This window comes from Lepidothrix coronata, unplaced genomic scaffold (genome assembly GCF_001604755.1).
Source record: "Lepidothrix coronata isolate B3197 unplaced genomic scaffold, Lepidothrix_coronata-1.0 Scaffold82, whole genome shotgun sequence".
In the NCBI taxonomy this organism is placed as follows: domain Eukaryota; kingdom Metazoa; phylum Chordata; class Aves; order Passeriformes; family Pipridae; genus Lepidothrix; species Lepidothrix coronata.
Genome location: NW_016690262.1, coordinates 2,020,103 through 2,038,521, shown reverse-complemented (window position 1 = coordinate 2,038,521; position 18,419 = coordinate 2,020,103). Strand labels below are relative to the sequence as shown.

At 41.1% G+C, this 18,419-nt stretch overlaps 1 protein-coding gene across 8 annotated transcripts in view; it reads left to right on the top strand.

Moving 5' to 3' along the window:
* Nucleotides 1-18,419, top strand: part of SLC7A11 (solute carrier family 7 member 11) — a 286,050-nt gene that overhangs the window by 216,993 nt on the left and 50,638 nt on the right. For 4 of the 8 annotated variants that reach the window (XM_017820391.1, XM_017820390.1, XM_017820393.1 and 1 more), the window contains 3 exons: nucleotides 10,124-10,198; nucleotides 12,810-12,936; nucleotides 16,890-17,005. In XM_017820391.1, the coding sequence (XP_017675880.1) occupies nucleotides 10,153-10,198; nucleotides 12,810-12,936; nucleotides 16,890-17,005 (289 nt within the window). In that variant the 5' untranslated portion in view covers nucleotides 10,124-10,152. Of the gene's footprint in view, nucleotides 1-2,544; nucleotides 2,981-4,738; nucleotides 4,853-5,322; nucleotides 5,419-6,039; nucleotides 6,302-9,690; nucleotides 10,199-11,094; nucleotides 11,192-12,809; nucleotides 12,937-16,889; nucleotides 17,006-18,419 lie in introns of those variants that run through there. The other 4 variants (XM_017820389.1, XM_017820388.1, XM_017820395.1 and 1 more) reach the window with 4 other exon arrangements.

Sequence of the window (18,419 nt, the reverse complement as noted above, 5' to 3'; positions counted from 1 at the left end):
TGAAATTATCCTTCTGACAAATGGAAAAAGACCCAAAATAAGTATATCGAGGAGCCCTGAATGCAAATAAATGTCTGTAATTTCAAGTCAGAAGAGGAGCATGGAAACAGAAAAGTCATGCAGAGAAAGTTAAGTACTGAGCATGACTGTAAAGACATGACTTAATTTTAAATACAGTATAGAGATGTACTGCCCTTGGTATTATCAGGTTATTGTGCAAATCTGACTGGTTCAGCTGGCAGCTGGGTAAGAAAGAGATTTTGGTCACTGAGAGGTTTTAAACTACACATCTGTCTTGTCCTCAGGAAAGAAGCATCCTTTTCTCAACATGATGGATATTGCTGTATAGATATGGCTGGCTCTTTTCATACCTGAACAGGAACAAGGGCATGTCATCCCTAGACTCTGTCAATAGAGAGAGAGAGTAGCCTGTCAGCTACTTGCAGAGAAAGAAGCCAAAGTCCCTTCACTCACAGTTGCACACTCCCCGGTGAGACAAAATTTCATTTTCTGGGTGTAGCTAAGCACCTAGACCTTCATTATCAAGAAAAAAACCAAACTAATGCATAGTTGATTTTGTTCCCAGATTTTTTTTTATTTTTTTTTTTTTAGTTTCAGGCTTTATTTTCTGAACAAAATAGTTGTAGGTTTCCTTTTAACCCAGTAAACTTTTGTAGTTACACCTCATTATATATTTTATGGTGCTGAGTTTGAATCTGCTGCTTCAATTACAGAAACTGCCAATAAACATATGAAAATCCAGAATACAGAGGCTGAAGCATTCCTGCTTTGTAGCTTTGGAATTACTTCTGCATACTCTGACAATTTCCCCTTAAAAATGAAGCATAGTAATACCTACAGTTATGGAATGCAAGACAACTAATGCAAAAGTTTTCTGCCAAAATAGAGAAGAAAACTTTTTAAAACCTGAGGTCGGCACAATTCCTGGCTTTTCTCCTCACCTTTCCCTCTGCTCTCTGCCCTCCCAAGTCAGTAATTACCAGAAAGGAAAAAGAGGAATTAAATGCAAGGCCATGCAAGAGGAAATAAAAATGCTTGAGTCTTTTACCCCCAGAAGAGTTCACTTATTAGGAGATCTGGAAGTTTATAGAGGTGGATTTTGCATATCTGGGTAGATGAGGTAGAATAAGCTCAGAAGATAAAACCAAAACAGGATATGTAAAAGATCCTGGAGACACCCATCTATCACTGTGTTGGTGCACAGGTTCCCAAATACATGGTTGCTTGTGCATGCCATGCAGAAGACAAGAGGAAAGGGAACTCTTCCAGGAAAACTTCATTTAGCCTGCATGGGGAGATGAAGGTAGTGTTAGGAAGATGGACTGTGACTCAGAGCATTGTTTCTCATTTCCAGTTCTCTGACTGACAGTTGTAGGGACATTGAATTTCTATTCTGTTGCCCAGTGTGTTCAGAATAGCTCTTGTCAGGAGAAGCAATATTAGAAATATGATGCGAAATACATTATAGAAAATAAAATTCTTTACTACTTTGACCTTTCAGTCCTTTACATTGTGTTTCATGGTGATATCCTCCATTCTGTGAAGATTAGCAAGGCTGGCCATACAAAGAGGAGAGTGCTTCAAACAGCTCTCTGCTCTGGTTATGGGATTTGTTGGAACTTTTGGGTCAGTGCCTCTTCTATTCTTCCTTGATGATAAAGCCTTTCTCACTTGGAAGGTGAGGACCAGTGGAAGGAGAGAATCAATAGAATTACTCCCTAATTACCTGTAATAGAGTAATCATATTTCTCATTTTTACTGTGCTTAGAGAAAAATGAGAATTCCTGCCTTTGTACTTCGAGTCGAAGGGAAGGAGATGCAGCATCCCCCAGAATAGGTTAAGGAATGGCACCAATGCCAAAAGGCAACCTGGGAACTGCTGCTTCCTCACCAAGATTTCTGCTTGTCTCTGCACTACTGTGGGCACACAAAGCTGGCTCAACTGACTGGTCATGTCCTCCTCCAAAGAGTAAAACTGGCCCGAGGGGCAGGCAGGACAGGAGAGGCTCTGAATTAAGCTGCTTGGCTTGGTGTAGGCGTAGTTGAGCTATGTGGGATAACGATGGGGATCTGGGTCAAAGAGTGAATTCTGCATTATTCCTGAAAATTCACTAAGACCTGGAAAGGGGCATGGAAAAATAAGGAAAAGTAAGAAGAAATTTGGAATGGCTTCTACTTTAGTTCAGGCTTTAGAGAGTGTGCTTTAGGTTGGAGAAAAGGTGAGAAATAAAGATCAAAAACTAAAATAAAGCAAGAATTAATGGCAAGATATTCTTTATGTACCAGATTCATTGCTGTCGTGTCTGAGGAGATGCCTTTAAATCTATGTTTGTTTTCAGAAAGCTGAATTGGGCTATTTTCCCTAGTTTCTCTGGAAGGGTTTTATAAACTGAAGTTGTTTGTAAAAAGTATACTCAGATGATTAGCATGATCTCTCTGCTTAGCCTATTCTCCTGTCCAAGTAAATATTTATTTTTTTTCTTTAATTAGGAATAAATAAAACCCTACATTGGGTAACCTGAAGAGAAATTGATACAGGAGCAGCTCAGTTTCCCCTGATTTAAATTTCTGTGGTACTTTGACCTAATCATGTGTAAGTGTTCACATAATTTACAGTGCAGCATCTCTCTGTACTCCCTCTCTTCAAGCCTTCTGTATTGCCACAGGAGTGAGTACCTGTTATAGGGAGGTATTGTGCTACTTGGAAATGACCCCAGTTAACTTCATGTGCTGTTTTGACTCAAGAGGAGTGAGAGTCTTTTATTCTGTTGAATCCCTCTCTGCCACTATCCCTGTGAGGGGACAGTGAGAGGCCTGGACCCCCTGGAAAAGTGTGAGCAATACTGATTATATTCATTTATTTTAAGGCAAGAGTCCTCAAAGTGTGTAATTTTAGAGTCTTCTCAACTCTCCTCTTTGAAGTGCAAGTAAAGTACTAACAAAGAAGAATAAAACTGAGGTTAGTATCGGTTTTGTTGTAAAAGAGTCTTTGGTAAGAGTAGAGGCATTGGGTAGAAAAGCTTTCTGTCTTAATCTTTGGACTAGATTAAATGTAGGAGGGATGAAAAAATGCTGGAATTGGTGCATTATGCACAGAGTTGAGCTGTTGGCTGTTTTTAAGCTTATATGTGAAGAATGGGTTAGAAATGTACTTAGAAATTCATGTCACTACTTCTTGTTGTCCTGGAGACTGGACTTCTGAGACGCTGGGTAAACGGGACCAACTCACTGGGGAGGGGAAAGAGGGCAGATTTCTGACATGGTAGTTGTTTTGCACAACATTTTAAAGTCCAGAGTAGACAAGTCAGAAATACCCTCATCAAGACTACACACAGTGTGCCTCTGCTGTACATTGTCTTCGAAATCTTCTTACTAAATGTCACAAAACATGGTAAAATTGCTATGCTTGAATAGACAGTGTCTCTGAAGAACAGATTGTGAACGTGGAAAACAGGAACTTCACTTTCAAAGAAGAAGCAGAGGCTGACCTCAGCACTAAGATGCTCCTCTCTATTGAAATGTGAGAATAATATATGGGGCTGCACTAGTACAAACTGCTGAAGCACCCTGGCGGCGCTCCAAGCAAGTGCTTTTTCTGATGGAGTTCTTAATACTTCAAGAAGACATAGTATGGGCATTTAGATGCCAATAAAATGATTCCCTGTAGGATCCATAGGCTTCATTTCAGTGCTAAATTACGATGGCAGTGTGAATGATTGACTGCCAATCATTTCTGTGCACACATGTGCTTTTGCTTATCTGCAGTTTAAATCCCTTCTTGTGGTAAACTCTGTCACTGCTTCAACCCTTAATTGAGATGCTTCTGTCCATCTTTATTGATGAAGATGTTGTGCCATTGCTCCTGATGCTAAAGAAGGAGCTTATTGACTGGAGCCTGACCTTATTACATTCATGACCTGCACAAGGCCCCAGCCAAGACTTTTTTGGTTTCCAGGCATAAAAAACCCCTACATTAAATGAACAAAAAGAGAAATCCATAGGTGCAACTATTGCTGCATACGGCAATTGTGAGAGGAGTGAGAACTAAATGGGACCTAAAAGTCCCATTACAATTATTCTTGGGTAAGAGTGTAGTTTTCTGTTTAGGGAAAATCAAATAACTTTGCATATATGCTCTATCTAATCTAAGTTGTATGCAACAGAAGGGGAATGAGCTTGCTTAATATGATGGGAAAGACAGGTGACCTTCTGTTAAGGGTGGGAGTAAGGAACTGCAGTTCAGATCCAAGGGATCTGAAAGATCTCCCCATTGAGTGAGCAGGAAATTAAAACTTTGCTTAAATTCTTGAACTCCCTTCTCCAGAATTTTGCATGCATTATTTTCGTAACAGAATTCACTGGCTGAATCTGCCTGCCACACCCGTGAATTGGTATAAGGTAGCCCTTTTAAAAAAAGAATGGTTTGATTTATAGTGAAAAAAAACATGACTCCCAGAAAGTTCAGCGCTTGGATAAATAGAAGAGTAATCCAAATGGATAGATGATACTGTATAAATTGTATGAAAAATACAATAAGAGTGAATAAGAAGTGGTTAAAGAGCCAAGTTTAAATCTGATAATCTATGTAGCTCTGGTATGTCTTCTTCACACTATAAGCTTTTTATCTAGTGTGAAGAATTCTCATACGAAAAATGGGAAAATGGGGTAGAAAGCATGCTCAATGCTAATTCTGTCTCTGTCTTGATTTTTTCCAAAGACAATTTTTTTCTGAAGTGCCAATTAATTCTGTTCACATGCCCAGCCTAGCCTGAGTCAGCCCAAGTAAAATCCTGACTCCCTGAAGCTGCCAGCAATCTTACCATCGTGCCAGGTATTCAGCACATGCAGTTTTGATGGAAATTTACTCTGAGGTCTTGATTTCTTGAGTGTCATGAGGTATCTCAGTGTTTTCATCCAAAAGCTGAGGAACAATAACACATGGACTCTGAAAATTGTTGTCTTATTCTGCTGATGAGAAATGCAAACACAGAAAACTCAAGAATAATATTTATGTACAGCACTGCTTAGGTTATGATTACATATGCCCTGAATATGAAAAATGAGGTGGTATAAAACACACTCATGTTTTCACACACACAGGCCCTCAGTAAGAATCGTCTTTCTCTCACGAGGAGTTTTCTTGCTTGGTACCAGGTACTAATGATTCCTGTCTGCTTAAAAAAGATCCATTAAACTGTCAAACCATCAGGCAAAATCATCATGTCTTTTGAAATAGAGCTTTAATAGTGAGAAAAATAAGAAGGATTTCTGAAATCCCTTTTTTTTTCTTTTCTATTCCAGCTGAAAATTGACTGGCAGCTATCAGCAAATGGGAGACAGGGAAACTTTCAGAAGTATTTGCCTTCTAGACTGCTATTGTTGTCTGCAGTCTTCTTGGTACCAGATTTCTATTTGTTTCCTGCCTTTTATTGGAAGCTTTTGACTGAAAATATAAGAAATAATATTTGAATTGCTTTTGGATTTCTTATAGTGGTTTTATCTTATTTTTTAAGCCTGTGAGCTGGATGTGTATTTCATTCCTTCTCAGTTTTTGTTTTGCTGCTAAATATCATCTTTGTATTCAGCACAAAGTGGAATGCAAAATAATTAGGCGAGTAATTTGTAAGTCTCCGACTACAAAATAACACTCCCCCTAACATTCTCAGTAATTCCATTTTTAACTAAAGCTTTGACCTGTAGTAGAGATAATAACAAATTGTTTCAATCTTCTCAGAGTTCTGTTTGCATTATAACTTAAAAAACCCATCCCAATCTGCTGAGATTTTTGTTACTTCATGATGATTTATTCTCACTTAATTCCCAAGGACACCTTAGTTCTTAAATGCTTACAGATTATTTTTTTCCCCCTAACTCTAGTTAAACTCCTCCTCAGCACTACAAAGGGAGCAAAAATCCCCAGTCAAAACTTTTTGATGCTAGATTATCTACATGAAACAAATACTTTTAGGTATTTTGCCATCCTTTGACATTTGAAACCAGACTACTGCCTTCCTACAGGGCTGCTTTCTGAGGCTCACAAACAACCCGGCATTATACAGAGAAGACTCAGATCAGTTTTCTAAACAACATTTTTCATGCCACACCACCCACATAAAAGAGTTTGGGGCTTTCCTCGCCTCTTCAGTCTTGCTGTACTTCCTCTTTTATTCCCGTGTCTCCAGTCAGCGTGGCAATGTGTGGCCTGGAGGCCTGACTTGTGACTCCTTGGATTTGTTGGATGCAATAAGCTGATATACAAATGCCTGGAAGGATTGTCAAGGTATGCTCTCTACACCTAGAAATTGTGGTTTTTGTGGGCTTGAGAAATGGGAACTCAAGTTCAGGCTTGAATTTTAGGTCCTTCACTTTGCTGTGTTTCTTGTAGCATTAGCATAAAAGGGAATGCTCTGTGTGTGTGTGTGTGTGTGTGTGTGTTAGCATTTCTCAGGGAAAATATCAAAATTATAGCTCCTTTTGAAAGAGGGAGTTGTGTCCTGGTATCAGCACAAGCTCTACGAGTGTGGTAAATGGGGGTGACCCTCTGTCAGGACTGTTGGGTCTGTGAAACACTGTAGTACCATTATTCTGTGTGATGCTCGAGCATTGAGTAGTGAGGTGCAGCTGACAGAAAGGTTGTTCACACCGTGACAGGTCCTGTTCACCAGAGCCCACCCATGGCAGCAGGCAACCAGCCTGGGGAGATGAACCCTTCTGCTGGTGGTTTAGGTCTTTGCTGGGTATAGGTGTAGGACGACTTGTATGAACTGGGAAAAAAAAAAACAAACAAGTGGAGAGAAACAATAAAAGGCTGTGCACAATGCCAGCTGCTACAAGAGGCTGAAGGTTTATTTTCAGAGTTTCATTTTTAGAAACATTGCTTCAAATAATTTCAGTCTAGAGAAAACTGCACCTTATACCTTTTTGTTCTGTTTTTAGAGTGAGTTTTTATGGAAGAATGGGGCCGTTCTGGGTGTTGGACAGGTTAAGCCCTGCGTTTTCAGAAGAGCTCTCTGAAAAGACACTGAGCCTTGTCTCTTGTGTTTGCATAGTGGTTCTCACTCTGTGATGAATAATTCAAATAGAAGTGATGGTGGGCTACAAATAATCAGAAGAGATTTTGTGAGTATACTGTGTAATGGGGGCAGCAGACAGTTATGAGCCTCTTCCAGCTTCATGCCCTCCTTAGGACTGAGCTCAGGTGATGGAAAATTCTCATGAAATTTCCAGAATATAACAAATAATCCCCCAACACCAAATAAACATTCCCTACCCTGGGTGGAACCGATAATTGGAAGTAAAGCTGGAACTCAAAGGAGAAAAACTGCTCCTATTTTTCTTATTTTTAGTGGGTAGCATAGAGAAGCAGTGTGCACAACAGTACTCACGGGGGAGGCTACAAATAGCGAGGTCAATGAGTGAGCTGCCAGTAGTTAAGAAAAAGAGTCTTCTGCATCCAGCCTTCCTCAGGTCCCTCCTTATAAGTTTCTCTGGGAATTTCATGTGGTCCTAAGCTTTGCATGCATGCCATCCTGATACCACAGAAGGAGCAAACACCCTTTTCCCTGCGTGGGAGAGCGTTAATTGCTATGTCCAAAGGGCAAACATGTATTCTTCTGGCCAGTGATCAAATGATACTTGAAAGCCATTATACTGCCCAACATTTGTACTGGATGGCTCTTGCAGCCAACTGGATTGCTGGGAGCTGCCTCAGGATTGTCTGGTTACTGAGCTTTAAGTTTGATCTTGGAACCATCTTCCTGTGTAAATAAAGGATAAACACCAGTTAGAAATGATTACCTCAAAGTAGTAGATGTTTGAAGATGTCATGTGTTTCTTCATTAAAGAGCCTTTGAAAATTAAAGATCATCAGCCCAGTCCGTGTCCGTAGTTAATGCTTTTTGCTGGTTTGATTTGATGTAGTTGCCTAATCTTGTTGGGGGGCAGTGTGTGAAATGTGCATCAGGGGAAAACAGCTTGCCATAGCATGCCACCTGGTCCTGGCTTTGCATGTAACTACTTCCTCGAAAACTGGCTGTGAGAAGATCCCGCCTGCCGTCGGTCTGTGCAGTCACCAATGGCACATACTGGAGGGACAGTCACTTCCCAAAAAGGTTGGGCACTCACTGCAGTGACAACAGGACTGTGGGGATCAGCTGCTGAGCATATCAGTAGATGAGGGAGAAGTAGATATGTTCAGAAAACAGGCAAGCACTACTTGACTGCTATGCAGTCAAAATCTACAACCACTTTGCTTTTTACCTGTGTGCATTTAAACCAGATAAGCTTTTTTTTTATGCCTTCTTTTATCTCAGTGCCAACTATTACAAGTGAGTTATAACTGAAAATACGAGGCTTTAAAAACACTGAAGTTTTACAGCTGCAGCGTGTTGATAGTCCTGGATTTCCTCTTTCTCACATGAATTTGAAAGCACAGTTGTGCTCTGAGCTCAGTGCCTGCTTTTTGAATGATAAAATGGTTTAACTTATCTTATTTTCTCTGTCAAACCTAGGTACTAATTAAGCAATTCCTGTAAGAGCAGTAACTGCAGCAGTAATTTCTCACTTCACTGATCTAATCTGAAGCCATGAGCAGCTACAATAGCTATGCCACGAAGGATTTGTCCCCTTTGACATATATTGCACAGCCTGTCCCTTGATTAGGTCACAAGTGTTTGAAGGCTGTAGATTTTTGGTTTATTTTGGGGAAATGCACCTCTTTTTAACAGTTTAATTGCTCAGGTTTGAATTTGAATGATCAGGTCGTGAAACAAATGTACGTATTCATCTGATTACCTGTTTATGGGCTCAGGGAAGCTCTGTGACAACAAAAAAGTCCCATGCTGATTCCTGAGCTGCTGGAGATTCCGTGCTCTAGGGTGTTGTCTTCCTCCTGCCGGATCACACGCTCGAGTCGGCCGTAAACTTTAAAAGTATTTTTTTAAGGAGAAGTGGTGTTGCTTACCGACATCCTGGAAACAAGCTGCGCATATGAAAATCACCGTTCTGTGGAAATAACCCCTGGCTGTTCTTTAGGCTGATTGGGGGGGTGTTGCTAAGCAACTCAGGGTAACACGGGGGCTGTATTGTGCTTTAGGTAGGTCCTGGTCCCAGCACAGATTTCCGAATAAGTAACATAGACGTGGGGAGAAGCTGATCAAGGGCAACACGAGAAGTTCAGCCCCGGCAAACTTAACTTTTTTGTTAAGAGTTTTTCGAGAATGAAATTGGATTAGACCCAGATATGACGTATCCTGTTTGATTTCTTTTCCCCTTGCGCTCTGACGAGCTTTATGTTTAGGCAGGCTTTTGTTTCTGGCTGCGAGTTGCTTTAAAAAAAAAAATTGGGAGCGTGTCTCGGGGTGTCGAGGGTGACGTGCTTAGCTTGATTGGCCAGGTTTGGCTCGGTCTGCTTGCGAGTCCTTTGTTCTTCCCACCACCCTCAGGTCAGTTGTGCAACATGCCCCTACGGTTCAAGAAGGAAAAAAAAAAAGGAGGGGGGGGTGGCCGGAAAAAAGTGAAATGCTGAGTAATGCCAGAGTTTTCTCAAATGGCTGATGCAAACCTGGAGAATTTGCATCATCATTCAGCTGGAGTAACTTGGTATGACAAGAGCTTAAATACAAGTCCACGCGGAAGCTGAGCTGGTTTCCAATGATAGGGCAGTACCAGCTCACTGTGTGAAAGCGCAGGTGTTCCTGAGCCAGGCTCGGATCGCAGGAAGGGCTCACATACTCTTTAGGAGCTTGTTACCTGTGCGTAGGAGCAGCTGGAAAGATAAGAGAGGACAGAGGAAGAGACAAAGTAGTTGGCTACACAGAGAGGGGGAAAAAAAAATCCTTGAGTTCCTGCTGAAAACTTTTCTGCCTGTGCTTGCCGTCAGTGTGCTGGTGGCACTGTAGCATGCCTAGGAAAGCTGCTCTGCCCACGGTCTCTAATGGAAGCTACTTGCAGGGGCAAGCTAATGGCAGGTTGTCCTCTGTGGACAGCGGACAGCCAGCCCTGGAGGGAAAAGTTGTGCTGAAGAAGAAAGTGACGCTTTTGAGGGGGATATCCATCATAATTGGCACTATCATTGGAGCTGGCATCTTCATCTCTCCCAAAGGCATCCTGAAGAACACAGGCAGCGTGGGCATGTCCTTGACTGTCTGGACAGCATGTGGTATCCTCTCACTTTTTGGTAAGTCCCTGCAAAGTTTCTAATTGGTCCGGAGGGGCGGCCGGTGGATTATCGTGATTATTTGTCTGATTTTACTATTGGATAGCAAGTCACAGAGCAGAGCTTGAGGACCAATGGGGCTACAGAAGGTTTGTGGAGGGTGCAAAGATCTGCTACCCCTGCCCACCTCACCCCCAGCACCTAGCTGGTGAAAGTTGGAAGCATAAATTATTGTTTCTTATGGGTCCCTAAAGGAACAGGAAAAGCAAATGTTCATTTTATTCCATAAAATGTGCTGTATGTATAATATTTTTCTCCTGTCTGTAAGAGGTAGTTTACGTTTGACTTGTAAGGCCGCCGGCAGCTGGAGATATGGGTCATGTGGCTTGAACACCACTGAAATGTTTAGACAGCTTGATTTAGTTCCCTAGAGGCTAGAGAAAGGTCTGAGAGGAATAATTCCCACTGTATGTAAGCTGTATTGGCATGAAAGGGAGCAAAACAATAACACTAATAACCCCTCTCCCCATTGCTTTACTTCATTCCTCACTCATGATGTTGCTTTCAAAGACTGGGCTGCCACAAACAATGTGTTGGAAGCAAATTTGTCATGGGAGTTTTATTGCCGGCCTGTTTATCGTGGGAGTTTTTACTAATTCTGTGTATTCTTGAAGAGTGTTAAATTCTGAAGAAGTCCAGTTTAGTTGTTCAGTACACAAAACCCCCATTCAGAGTGGAAAACCCCACCCCGGCCTCTGCGGGACAGAGGGTTCATTGACCTATTTAATGAGTTAATCTCAAAGAAGCTGAAGAGCTAACATGAATATTGGCTTTATTTAAAACAGAAATGACCTGTTTACTGGCAGGAGGTAAAGAGGACAAATAAGGACTAACACATGTCTGTGTCTGCTTAATAGGTGGAACAGGCAAATGCCACCTTGTGTAAGTTGGCTCTGAGTTTTAGGAAGACACAGATGGTTTACAGGTTGAGCCCACCCAGGCCAAACAGACAGTGTGAGTTAGGACCCATTTGGGTCAAATGTTAAATGTGTTGGTACAATGTGCAGCATAATCTGTTGTATGAACATGGAAGTCCTGCCTGTAATCAAAATTCTCCTATCAAGAAAAACCTCAGAATCAATTTGAAACTGTCAGAAGACCTTGGTCTTTTGATTTAGTCAACAGAGAGTTTGCTTAAGCACCGCATTTTTGACTGTAACTGTAGTAGTAGTGATTTTCTGGCTGTGAAGTAAAGTCTGTACAAAAAAAAAAGAAAAGAAAATCTCTTTTATCAGACAGAATTTGTAGCTCATTTTCTAGACCTCTAGATATGAAGAATGTAATTTGGCCCAACAAAAGATACTATCTCTTTCTCAAAGTGGATCTCTTACAATTTTGTTTTTCTCATGTCTTTTTGTTTTTGTTTTTTTCCCCCCCATGGTTGTTTTTAATTCCTCCATGACTCAATTATAGTTAAATCACACGTTAAGGTCACTTAAGGTCTTGCTGAGGCTGTGTGTATAACAGGTATTGAAACAATTTAACTTCATCCTGAACTTCCACAGAGGAGCCTGGCAAAAGAAAACCCAGCAATAGCTTTTTTTAATGTGGCTGTAGGGATTCCTTTAAGTACGCTTTCAGGTGAGCTGAAGAATAGATAAAAGCTGCCACGTTTTTGCAAAACCCCAAAGCAAATGAGCAAGGATGGAATTTGTCATTATGTGGTTCAGCTTTAATGGGCTTGTACGTGTGATGTTTTGACAACTCTAGTTTTTATCTAAAAGTGTTGTGGCATGAAAGCATGCAAGGAACAGAGCTGAGATGAATTTGTGTATGTTGCTGAGCTTAACTCTGTGTTGTACAGTGCTTACAAACTTTATTACTGTTTTCATCTGGCTTCTCAGTCTCTTCTGAAAGGGCTACCTATGTTTATCAGCTTTGGTACACTTCTCTGTTGATCCAGCCCACCCATGGACCTGAGAATCCCCTGGCTTGGTGACTGAATGGTGGGTCCTGAGCTTTCACTGCATTCGTAGCACACAAAACCACTCCACTAGTGTTGAAAAGCCAGGGCTAAGCCATCCCCCGAATTTTGTATATAATATATAAGGAATACTCTCGAGGAAAATTCTTAATTTGCAGTTCCCGCTTCCGAATTTTTGCCAGTTGGTTGCTTTTGCCCGTGGCTGAGGAGAGGTAATACAGTCTTCAGGATTTTCTTCAGAGGTTGAGCCAGGCATCTCTAAGGTTGAAAGGAGCTGAGCAGCCTTTGACAACAAGCAAATGTGTCAGAAAACTTTCACTTAATAGTGGAGTCTGGCTGTCTGGGAAGTAGGGTAGCTGGTGTGACACCCTGCTTTGTTGTCCCTCTTCACAAGATGAAGATGAGTAGCAACACTTGTTGATAGTAAATAGCTTGTCCAGTGGCTTTACAAATAAATGTAACTTTATATATGTACAGTTTGGTCAACTGCATGTCTAGCTGAATGAATTGGGACTTACAAAATTGGTTGGAAAAAATAAATCTATAAAAAGTAGGTATGATACCATGGCAGCTCTGTTGTTTGGCCTGTAAATGTTTTGAAAGGTATTTCTGGATGCCTCTTCTGATACCACAGTTTAATTCTCATAGGTGCCCTCTGCTATGCTGAACTAGGAACATGCATTAAGAAATCTGGTGGTCACTACACCTATATCCTGGAGGCCTTTGGTCCATTACCTGCTTTTGTGAGAGTCTGGGTTGAACTACTCATTATTCGGTAAGTGTAATGTGACTTTTCTGTTTCTTTTCTGATAGGAAAATGCTTTTCAGTCATAAAGAAAAATGTCCAATACATGATGGGCAAAACAAATAAAATATATCTTGATCAATTAACTGTGTTCTTTTAGTATAGTTGCTTCAGAGAGTTTAGAAATATTATTTTGCTTGTCAGTATTGAAACATTCAAGAAGACGTGTATGAAGGAAATAAAAGATTCTAAGAAAACTGCCTGCCACACAGATTAAACTACTTGCTAAGCTTACTGTATCCATTAATGTCACTAATAAAACCCATACCTAGATATAGTACAGTGGGAGAGGGAAATCACCTTTAAATTTTATGAGTCTTGGCAGTAGCTTTTAGAGCAGTTGCTGTTGTCTGTGGACAGAGGAATAACTCCTGGTGAAGCTATTGCCCAGTAGTGTTCAGTCAGGAGCACCATGTGTGCTTTATATGTCAGCCTGGATCCCCATTTTTTGCTTTTGTGGGGTGTTGGAGAACTTTTACTATGAAAAGCACTAGCTGACCAAATAAGGCGACATTAAGTCTTCACATATCTAAAATGTCCAAAGTGTTGTTTTGGTTTGTAAGCCTTTGATGTTGTATAAATGAACTACAATAGAAAGAAGCCAGATCATATCAAATAAACTTTCATAATGTAAATGGATCTTTGTATCAAACTCGCATGTGGCCCTTTGAATTTTTATTTTTACAGTATTGCTGACGTTGGAGAGCTTGATACATGTAGAACAGGGCAACTCACTTATGCATAATGACTTTGGGAATGCTCCATCCCCACCTCAGGCTGGTTAGCACTCCTTTCCCCTCTCTTCCGCAATCAGCAGATTAGTCACAAAAGCACAAGCCTCATTTCGGATCACAACTATGTTTACATAACATTAACAAGTTCTAACGTAGATTATTGAGTTTAAAAGTGCTGACAGTGCTGAGTCATTATGAATACATAAATCCTTATGTTGTTTCCGGAGGAAATAATTTTGTGTCAGATGGTCCCTCGCATCCTCCCCACCCACACATAACCTTTGAATTAACTGTGTAATTTCCATCAAGTGTGATGAAAGGGCAAATGTCTCAACTGTATTAACCTTCTGCCAAAAATGAAAATCAGGCAGAGGAATGAGACCTATGTTTTCACAGTGCTGTGAACAGCTATATCATTTCACGTCACAGAATCAACAAAAGAGAGCAGTGTTACAAATCTCCTTCTTAACCTGCACCTTGTTAGGCAGAGGGACCTTATTAACCCAGGCACAAACACCCACAAGAAACCAGGCTTCATGAATTCTTCTCCTCACAAAATAATTATTTTTTTACGTATGACAGTGTCCCAGGAATGTAATGAAAATACTCTTAGTCATCGTGATCTGCCCCACACCCAGAAAATAATCATCTTGCATGGGAACGAACATCAGTGAACTCTTTAATCAGCCAGAGAGGCAGCAAGGGAGGTGTACATGTTATAACTTGTGATGATCAGAGCAGCGCTGCTGAACCTCTGTGTAGAGTTTTATACCTGACTCCTGCATCAGGAAACTAATTGGCTGCCGCTATCAAAGAAGTTGAGACCAAATATCTGTCTATATTTCTTTTCGGCAGATGAAGTTGTGCAGACACTTCTCAGCTAAGCTGTGTTTTCCTCTCAAAGATTGCAGGATTATCACACTCACAGGCTGTTGGAGCAGTTGCAACCAAAGTAAACATTTCCTACATATATCTCTACAGGCACTACTTTGCTGTGTAGGACACACTTAAACTCTGCCCACATACTGATTAAACTGTGCCTCACCTGCTGTTTAGTTATGCCTTGCTCCTCATCCAGTGCAAGTGTGAACTTTTTTTCTCCCCAAAAGTCAGGTTTTGAGTATTTTATAGATATACATACCTTGAAAAAAGCCCCAAACAACTAGTTTTCAAACAAATGAAGATGACCATGTGACTGCATTGTCTGTAGTCTGTGGTGGTTGCTAAACGCAGGCTGGGTAAAAGTGCACTGCCAGGTGCCTGACTCACCTGTGGTATTTGTTGGGGCGCTGACCTGCTTCTCCCTCGGTGGCGTTTTGTGTCCTTCCCCCTCAGTGAAAGCTGCTCATGTGCTTTCTATCTGCTGCTGAACACAGAGCTATTGAGGGCTGCCAGCCTGCCTGTAGGATTGTAGTCAGAAGGAAAAGCACAGAATCACTGAAGTTGAAAAAGACCCCCATTAACTCAGCATCGCTGAATCTATCGCTAGGCTGTGTCCCTAAACACCCCACCTGCACATTTTTTGAACACTGCTCCATTCTTTGAACTTCCACATCCACTGATTGACTGCACTGCCAGCAACATCTCCTCCCAGACATGGGAACGCCAGAGACAAAGCTCTTTATTAGAGGTGTAATTTAGGAGCTATGATTTTAGAAACAGAGTGGTGCAGGTAGCAGAGACTGCTTCTTTAAAAAGGCTTTTCCTTAAAAGGGAGGGAAAAATCCAAGTTCTTGGAAAAGGAGCTGAGACTGAGGAAAAAAGTCTGTGACATCTCCAAAGATGTGATCTTTCATCTGATCTAGGGCACTTCAAACTATTTTTGGCAGGCTGCAGTATTTAAAAACTGGAGGCCTGGTGATTTTATGTGAGTTAGAAATATTGCACCAAAGTCCGTAAATGTCTGTGAAAATCTAGGCAAAATTTGTAAAGCCATTTGCTGGCCAGTGGGAGGAACATCCTCGTGCATGGGAGATGCACATGCAGCAGCCCTTGCTCATCCATGCAGAAACTTTCCGAGGAAGATACTTGTGCTCTCTGATGCTCTGCAGCTTGGTCCAATATAGTGTGTGACTTCTGGGTTGAGTGATAACATGAAGAAAGTGGGTTTTGTTTCCAAGGTGAAACTCCCTTGTGGAAAATTCCTTTGTTGTTCAATGGAGAATAACAACTTCTCTGCAGAATTTTTACCCTGCTGCATAGCATTTTTATCAAAGTGAGGTATTATTTTATTAAATGCTGTATATTTTTTCACAAGACATTTGCGTGGACTTTGGTTTAACTCAGAAATCCTTTGAGACAGAATCATATGCCCTTTTGTCCTTACAGTGTGTGAGGTGTGTGATAAAGCACAGATGCCACCAGCTGTCCTAAGAAGGGTGAAAGTGTCCTCCCAAATGGAACGTGAACAGACCACTGGAACTGTAATATGCAGACAGTGTCTGATTCAAGGCTAATTTGCTATTAACACGTGTCAGTGCTAAGGTTTCTGGCAAACAATTAGCTTGTCTCAAGGAGAAAGGCTGTATGAATATTATGAGCATTTCAAATTTGTAAATCCAACAACTGCTTGCTTTTCTTGACATTTCTTGATTTTATGGTAGGTGTTTTCTGTGCTCCGTGGATTTTTGCTGTCACTTGCAGTGCTAGGAAGTTGTTAGTCAATAAAAGGAACAAATTCTGTTTGTATTCTAGGAAATCCCATTTTAATTAATTTTTTTCCATTGTCTCAGAATTTCATAACAAACTTGGGTGGGTTTTTGGTGCTTCTTTCAGTAAACCAGAATTCTCGGCTTGACTGAAACTAATTTCCTTGTGTCTCTGAGGGGCGAGATATACCTGGCCACTAAAATTCAAACTGACTTTTATTCAGGGTTTCGCCCACGTAAGCCAATTCTGGCTGCGTTCACTTCAAGCAAGTGAATAAAGATTTCTGTTGGTACTTTTCCTTTCTGATTATGGCTGCTTTGCAGCGTGGATGTAAGAAGTGGTCAGAGATGTTGCTGTCAAGACCAGAACCTCTGAGCAATGCTACATTCAGAAACCACGGGACATGTCAGCACAGTTACCAGCAGGCACCAAAATTAAGGTCCACAGTTCAGTGATAGTGAAGTTACAACATGATCCCATAAGAATAACATCTGTGGACTATTGCAGATTAATTTTGTTACTTTGTTGTTTTTACTCTAGCCCTGCTGCCACAGCAGTGATATCGTTGGCATTTGGACGTTACATTTTGGAACCTTTCTTTATGCAGTGTGAAATCCCAGAACTTGCGATTAAACTTATTACAGCTGTTGGCATCAGTAAGTATCAAATTTTAGGTTTCAGGGAAGGGTAAAGATTATAGAAATTGGGGGGGAAATAAAAAAGTAATCACTCTCTGAACAGGTAGTTGTTTGATGTGAATCATTAATGACCAGGCATCCAGTGCCAAGGGCATCCACATGACATTTTGCCTGGTTATGTGTGTTTGTGAACAAATGCATTAGTAAAAAGAACAGCAGACTTTATTAATGGCAGGGAAGATCTATTACCAAGGTTGATTCTGTTGCCACTGGAATTAATGGCTGAAGTCTCGTTATTTTTGTGGAAGCAATTTCAGTCCCTAAAAGATGGTGAGCCGGTGCCAGAGATATGGAAGAATGATTACCTGCTTTTAAGTGCTTTGCTGTACCTCTGTTTTAGGAGGCAATTGAGTGCCAAGTATGATGCCATGAAGAAATGTAGTTCTCTTGAGTGCAGACAGGCGACATGAGATCATCTTCCCTAGTCCCACTCTTTCTGTCATGGCAGTAATCCTTGTCGAGGTGCTTGTCATTCAGGAAGCGGCAGCCCAGCTGTGGGAACAGGACACACAGCTTGGTGCACGGTTGTTACCAGCAACTTGTCCTATTCTTGCTAACTTTGCAGTTAGTGTAAGAGGGACCATTTAGGGTGACAGAAAGCTAATATTTGCAGTGGAAAGAGGGAGGCTACCCTGAGTGCAGGAACTTTACGGTGTACCTGGGATGGTGTGGAGGGGGCATGAAATGAAAAAGCAGAAAGGGTGATGGGAATGGGACTCTGGAGCCTGCACCTGTAGCGTTAGAGGCTTGTTTCCAGTTCTGTCTGGTCACTGGTGAGGATGCTCCTTGTGGGCACATATTGGCATTCAGCTGTGCTGGGAGGGGAGTGCAGAGTAGACCTGAGTAATTAGTAACAGATTGTTCCTTTCAGTTTGCTCAGTGCACATAACAGAAACAAAAGGACTGGAAAAAGGAATTAAGACATGCAAAATGATCAAAGGCCCACAGGAGACCCTTTCAGTTTTGCACAATAATAGGTTCAGATGACTTTTTCTTTCTTTGGGGTAAGGAGTTCAATTGACATTGAAATTTCCAGTCTCCAGGTTACTGTGGCTTTTTGTAGGAACTCTCTTGATAAGTTTTCCCTTCTGCTAGGAGTATTAAAAAATCAGTATGTGACCGCATTTCTTTCTAACTTAATTATGCACAAACTATAGGTTTCATAGGAATAATTGAATTAAGGGCTTGAATTTTGAGGTCAATGACTTTTTACAGCTACATCTGTCTAAAACATTTCAGTGCAGGATAAGGGTGAAACAGATGTTCAGTAACAGTCAAGGTCACTGAGACAGAAGGAATGTTAAGTGAGGACTCCATCAAAGCATTTTGTTAAGCACGTGTGATTCAAGCACAGTAGGTGAACAATTTGAAA